The sequence below is a fragment of the Diadema antillarum genome, unplaced genomic scaffold, assembly GCF_040938485.1.
Source record: "Diadema antillarum isolate AM-2024a unplaced genomic scaffold, OU_Dant_1.0 seq00001151_RagTag, whole genome shotgun sequence".
Taxonomy (NCBI): Eukaryota; Metazoa; Echinodermata; class Echinoidea; order Diadematoida; family Diadematidae; genus Diadema; species Diadema antillarum.
Window position 1 is genome coordinate 452,870 of NW_027271962.1, and position 7,487 is coordinate 460,356.

General features: G+C 37.2%; 1 protein-coding gene across 1 annotated transcript in view; it reads right to left on the reverse strand.

The window, feature by feature from the left end:
• The window catches only part of LOC139744264 (uncharacterized), a 42,583-nt gene extending 35,393 nt beyond the window's left edge, over positions 1 to 7,190 (reverse strand). Inside the window, exon 1 of the mRNA XM_071654709.1 lies at positions 7,062 to 7,190. Coding sequence (XP_071510810.1) covers positions 7,062 to 7,146 — 85 coding nt within the window. The 5' untranslated portion in view covers positions 7,147 to 7,190. The remainder of the gene's footprint in view (positions 1 to 7,061) is intronic.
• Between the last annotated feature and the right edge of the window lie 297 nt (positions 7,191 to 7,487).

Here is a 7,487-nt window from a genome sequence, read left to right on the forward strand (position 1 = left end):
TTGAGGGTCTTTTCTCTTTTTCTTTTTTTTTTTTTTGGGGGGGGGGGGGGTTGGAGCTCATTCCAGTGTTTGGGTAAGGCCCAATCTTTGATTAAAGAAAAGAAATGCTTCTGTATCAAAGATATGCTTTTGTACTTGTATGTTACTCTGCTGTTGTAAAAACGTGAATGATGATGGTACACTGCAAAAAGTCCGGTGTTAAATAGTGAACACCGAGCTGGTGTTAAATTTTCGGTGCTTATTTATGGTGTTAAATTAACACCTACGGGTGTCATTTCCAAATTTTAAACTGTTTTTTGAAGAGTTTCTTAGTAACTGCACTTCTTGTTGATTTTCAATTGAAACAAGACGATCAAGAATTTTACATTAAAATACTAGATTTTGGAAAAAATGTGAAAATAAATTTACACCAAAGTAACACCAGCTGGTGTGGTCCCTTATTGAAGCTGGACGGGTGTTAAACCATTGATATTAACACCAGCAAATATCAAATCAACACCATGTGGTGTCATTTTTTAATTAACACCAGTACAGTGTCAAAATAACACCAGGTACAGTGTCAAATTAACACCACGAAGTGTCAGGTGAACACTTTTCAACACCATCACAGTGCATTTTTAACACCTGTGGGTGTGGTCCTTTATTGAAGTTTGATCGGTGTTAGATTTAACACCCGTGGTGTTAAATCTAACACCGATGTTTTTACAGTGTATATGTGTAGTAATGTCTTATCCGTAGATATGTCCTTGAAAGCCCTTCTGATCCGAACCCCCCCCCCCCAAAAAAAAAAAAAAAAAAATCCGACATGGCGGCAATTTCTCAACGTTGCTCTTAAATGTGTTGTGCGAAATTACTTTTCAGTATATTGTTCGAATAAAATTTTCCAAATTGATTATTCGTGCTGTATATTCACATTTACAAATAAGCATGCTGAAACTGTATTTACTGTTATCAGATTTTTCTTGCATTGTTTTTGGGCTGATTTCATGTGGGTTATAGTGTCACAATTGATCTGAACTTACGCCATTGGTAGATGCTTTCCCATATTAGATATCAGGATCACTCGAGAGTGAAAATGTTCATTTTCATTTATATTAGAGTGACCTCGGGGATCACTCAAATGACGAGTGATTCCTATTCAAAGGCAGGGCTCGACACTAACGTTGGTCCGGTGGCTCGGGGCCACCAAAATGTCAGAAATGAAGAATTTGGTGGCCTGATCGGGCCACCAAAAAAGTCTGATATTTGCCTTTGGGCCACCAAAAATAAAAGTTAGTGTGGAGCCCTGCCTAAGGTCACTCTAAAATAAGTGAAAATGAACATTTTCACTCAAAAGTCACTCCAATTTCACTTTAAATTCACCGTTTTCTGTTATTCACTCCTCACATCAAAAGTAAAAACTTCCACTCGATTTGTTTTTTCTTTTTCGGAGAGTAGAATATCTCTGGTTTTAAAAATGTGTCCATAAAAACCTAAGACGGTTTAAGATATCACAGCAGACAAAATTGTATCAAAATCGAAATAATACATTTAATTTGGCGCAATACACTATGTCAACTTTGATGGCTGTCATCTTGATTTTTTTTTTCTTTTTTTTTAGCGGTTGATCTAAATTGTGTCTTAAACTATTTTGGTGCCAAGTTTCAAGCTATTGCCTCTATTTGAAATTTTGTTTGCTTCATCTCATCTGCTTCAGAACAATCTACTTTGAAATAATAGCAATCAGTATCACCTGAGCTACCACTTGATATGAAAAGTTAGTTTGCAGGCACAAACCATTGTTTGTCAAAGAAAAAGTCTGCATTTGCCAAGACTACTACACGCACTACTGGCGCTGCTACCAGCGCCAGTGCCAGTGGTGCGTGTAGTAGTCTAGGCGCGCGCAGACTTTTTTATGACCAACAAGGTCTTGGTCATAACTAAAGTGGCCATTCTTACGTAGTGAGTTTTCAAGTTTGAGACATTATAACTCCTGAACCAAAAATGGTACTGACCCCTAATTTTCTCCAAATATTAATTATATGTTAAACAAAATTCTTGAAACGTTTCAAGATAATCCTTCAGTCTTTCTCTGATTTATGCTGAATCAAGCATTTTCATGATTTTCCTTTTTTCAGAAAAATATCAAAAAATGAGTGTTTTTTCCTTAAAATCTCAATCCAGTTATCACAATAACCCACAAAAATGGTATCAACTTGTAGACAATTTTATTTTCTTTCATATGACATCACATTTGTTGAAATTTGATGTTTCTATCAAATTCTATCATTTAAATAACAAATTCAGTAAATATGGCGGCCATCTTGTACGCCATCTTGGATTTGGAGGCTTTCGCAACAAATTTTTTGAGGTAGACCAGTGGAATGTTGTTTGTTACAATAAAAACTTGAAAATAAGCATGGTCTACTTAGTTTGTAGAGAGAGTGCAACTCGACCTCTGTTTTTAGCTTTTGGCCCCCCGGTTAAATGCCCGAATAAAATAATGACTAGTTTGTTACACTGATTTCTTCTTCTGAGGTAAGGAAGTTCGTTCGTCCGAAAACAAAAGGATTGACACTCCGAAGGTTTGCTAATCGGGCAATGCCCCCCCCCCAAAAAAAAACAAAACAAAACAAAACAAAAAAAAAACAGCCCACAAAATGCTCGTTAATCAAAACATTGGTTAATAATGTTAAAGACGATAATAATAATAATAAAAATAATGATAATAATAATAATAATAATAATAATAATAATAATGATAATAATGATAATAATAATATAACAATAGACAGAAATAAAACAATATATGGCCCCCCATAGCAGTTACCCGCAGCATGATTACATTTTCGAATCAACAAACATGGATAGGCACAAGGAATATGCGTGTTTCGGATTCGAAATAACGCCGTAACCATCGGAATAGCGCACCCGTTTTCTTTTTTTCGGAATAATGAACACCACGGAAATGAATAAATGATTTCAAACTAAGAATCCATCGTAATTCTTGCCTTAAAGATTTTCCTCCCTTCTATATTTTATTCCTGAACTATTCCCAATGCCCGAATAAAATAATGACTAGTTTGTTACTCTGAAACATGGTGTTGTGAGTTAAGGAAGTTCGTTTATCCGAAAACGAAAGGATTGACACTCCGAAGGTTTGCTATACCCATCGAACAATGGGGGAAACAAAATAATAGTAATACATTTTATTTTCACACTAGGTACGAACATCTGTACAAGGTGTAGGGAATTTGCGTGTTACGGAACATTTTATCACTTTCGCATCAGCGAACTTTACGTGCATTGGGTACTACAAAAATGCCTCCCCCCCCCCAAAAAAAAAATGTATATATAATTACACCAACGCTTGAGCATAACAACAAACAAGCAATCAAACAAACAAATAAACAACTTAAGATTTAATCTCATAGCTGCTTTGAATATTTCACGTTCCGTCTGCATGACTGTATATATACTTCTTTTCAGAATTATCTCTCGCTTCCCGCTTCACAACTAGGAAATAAACGATGTCAAACTACAGGTATATAAGAATTAAACTTATTGTCTTACTCTGAATATAAAATTCATTATTTCAAAAGTTCGTTTATCCTTGAATACAACAGGCTCGATACTACAGTACTCCGAAGGTTTGCTAATTCGACAATAACGCACCTATCCAATCACAAACATTCGTGCATTTTCGAATTATGAATCATAATTTGACTATCACATTTACGAACATCTATTTTTCGTGTAGGGAAGTCGCGTGTATCTGAATGTTTCATTTTCGTCCTAATGAACCTTATGGGTGCATGGGTACAACGAACATGAACCTCAAACCCCCCCCCCCCAAAAAAAAAAAATAAAATAAAAAAAGAAAGAAAGAAAGAGTCAAGTCAAACTAAGAATCAGTCTGAATTAGTCGCTTTGAAAATTCCACGTACCGTCTGAATTATCTCTCTGTCCAATAAAGAAATAAACGATATCAAACTATTGTCTTGTTTTGAATACTATTTTTTTTTTTTTTGCTTTTCTGGGGCCCGTTGCATAAAACTTACCATTGAATTTCAATAGTAACTACCGTCAGCATCAATGATTATAAAATTTACCGCTGATTTAAGACTTACCGCATAGAAAGGAGCGGTAAGTCCAGCGGTAAGGGTTTTATGCAACAGGGCCCTGATTCAATAAAAAAACGGGCAATGTAACGCGCAATTGCTGAAGAAAGAAAATATATTTAATGACCAAATAACGGCGAACAAATCCTTCTAATTTCTTTTTTCCTCTTTTTGGGGGTTAATTTTCTTTCTATACTCAAATGGATTTTACGTACACGCAATTTTAGTGAAACCATTTTCTTTTTGGTCGGCATTCTACGATAAGGTTCCTGTGGGTTCCTGTGGGTTCACCCTCGCCAAAATTGCGTGATTTCTCTTAAATACTATGAACCCGAATGATCTCTGATTGGTAATTTAGTCTATTTCATGATCAACAGTTGTTTATTTTCTGCTTGTAAAAAAAAAAAAACAACACGTGAACAATTGGTAGGCCTTATACTGGGTCTTGTCATGTATCGTACATCTCTGTTTCGTTCAGCCGAGCGAGCCATGCCATGGCAATTGCGACGCACGTACGGCGCACTCGCCTTTCCCACACGTGCACATTCCCTAGTTACATGCAGCCCGCATACCAACATGTGATGTATCAGGTGACTTACAAATGCAGTGAATAATCTGCTAACGGTGCCGTACTTACAGCTAGGGTAAGGGAAACTAAAACTTTTACAAATTGCTTCAATGAAAACGGCATCGATGTATGTATACATGTTACCATTCTTAATAGTATTATGTGAATCAGGTGAATTCCACGCCTGTCTACTGTTCTCATTCCCGACCGCTGTGCTACTACTAGTACTTGTTGAGTCTAATCTTGCAGTGATTCTTGCCGGCTAGCGGCTGTGGATGTGGCCATTACACACACACGTGTGTACTGTATTCCATGTGCGCCTTGGATCACGGACGCTTTTAACGAAATTTGGACGAAACTGCCGAGCTCCGAACACGCATTTTCCGAACGAGCAACGCATTTGCCGAACGAAATTGAGCGGGCGGTCGTGCGTGAAATGCGTCCACAAAGCGTCAGAATCGTTGCTACTGGATCGATAACGAAATTTCGTCCAAATTTCGTCCAAATTTCGTTGCTACTCGATCGATAACGAACTTTCGTTGGAAAACGAAATTGACGGAGGCGTTTCTTATTGCGCGTACTGTAAATTAGGGTCAAAGGTCATAAATGTTTCATCCTGTATCTTGGTGAATACATGTCCTGTCTTTCCCATATTTCGCACACGTAAAGACCATGTTACAAGGATCATTTCACAAAATAACCACTTTTTGCTCAGATGCCATCTTGTCTGTGCAAAGTGGGGTCAAAGGTCATATGTACTTCTTTCTTTATCTTCGTTATGACGTGTTATCTCTATGGGAGGGAATTTTTCTAGATGTGAAAATTGACATGATTGTCCTTATCGAGCACTAGCTGACTTATGCTTCGTTGAATTTCTCCCAGACTTTAATATGTTGTAGCTGAGACTTTGGGCCATCATTAATGTACCCTCAATACTTTCATACGACGTCGACATCACGTCGAAAAACTTGGTTGAAATTTAAGCTTATCTGCGATGTACTGAGATATTTCTTTCTTTCTGCAACTTTCTTTGCAATAACTTGGGAAAAACAGCCCCTATCACCCCCATTATTTGCACATGTTTAGTTCATGTCACGTACATTTATTTCATAAAATAACAACTACTTCGTTAGACGCCATCTTGGGTATGTAAATTAGGGTCAAAGGTCATAAATGTTTCATCCTGTATCTTGGTGAATACATGTCCTGTCTTTCCCATATTTTGCACACGTAAAGATCATGTTACAATTAAGGATCATTTCACAAAATAACCACTTTTTGCTCAGATGCCATCTTGTCTGTGCAAAGTGGGGTCAAAGGTCAAATATACTTCATTCTGTATCTTTGTTAGTGTATACGGAATTCTGTACCAAAGATGGCAGGTCTGACTCCCTTTACTAAATGAGAATCCAAACATCACACGGCCAATGTCCCCTCAACACCGATGAAACCTGTATGGTCATGCTCATTGGGATCAGGACTCATAATATCATTGATTTCCGAACAGATCAGATCACCTAATTTGTCAGTGTTGACAAATTCCAAGTCTAGTTTTTTATTAAAACAAAAGAACAAAAAAGAACAAAAAATGGGGGTGGGGTGCGTGCGCCCCCCTTTAATTTTGTAAAGGCAACTCCTCTTTACGGAATTCCTGGACCTACCCCTGACCATCAGTGTAAAATGTACATCTATCACTGCCTATCAGAGAAAATATGGGAAACACTAAAATCCCATTACTTTATTGTCTGACTTTGATGAAACTTCTCCCAATCCTGTAAGATTTACTTCCAATGAAAGCCCACTTGAACACAGTGTACTTGCATTGTTATCGAATGTTTTTATAAATCAGTGCAGCAACTGATACGCCTCTCATTAAATGAAACCAACAAGCAATATCACATCCTACAAAAATGTTATTTCAGCACGGCTGCAAACATCTGTGGTGAGAATACTGTAAAACGAGAAATGTTCGCGTGCATTTTAATTTCGCGAATTTCGCGAGCGTGAAGATTCGCGAAATTAAAATGCACGCGAAAGTTCTTTTGTACACTATATGCACTGAATGCCAGTGGCAGTTCGCGAAAATTTCATGCCGCAAAAAAGGCCGTCGGCTCCAATTCGCAAAAAATTCATGCCGCGAATATATCATGTTTTACAGTAGTTTGTGTGATAACATAAAATAGGTATCAACAGATTATTGATTGACAAGAAACAGACCATATAATCTTGAAATAGACTAAACAGAAACAAGTGAGGTTGGCCTGCATGTACAGTATGTACATGTACATAGTGTACAGTACATGAGGTACTGATGTCATTTGTTAAGATGCAGGCCTCTCTTGTTGCAACACATTTGATGATACACACACAAGCTTTGCATAGCAAGCACTCACGCTTTATTCCTTTTTGCAGATTTTCCTCAAGATGCTGCAGATGGCAGATGATATTAAAATCCTTTGGAATTTTCAGTCCTTCCATCCTTCTGTCACACTTGATCTACACAAGTAGTACAAGAGTGCTGGTTTCCTACAAGTGCAATAAAAAAATAAATATATTGAGTTGAAACAATCACAGTCCTTCTACATAAATTGTCCATGATCAGTGGCTCATGTTACTATGCAAACATGATGATAGAAAAAAAAACCGACTTTAACACATCTTATTGCATGATGCTGAATTGTTATCTTCGTAAGTCCACCCTCGTTTGTACATGTGGATTGAGTGAATGTGCACAGTGCATTAGTAGAACCCATCAGGAAAATTGGACAATTCGTTCACAAGTTATAAAAGTATCTGCGCAGTCACTGCTGAATGAGAAG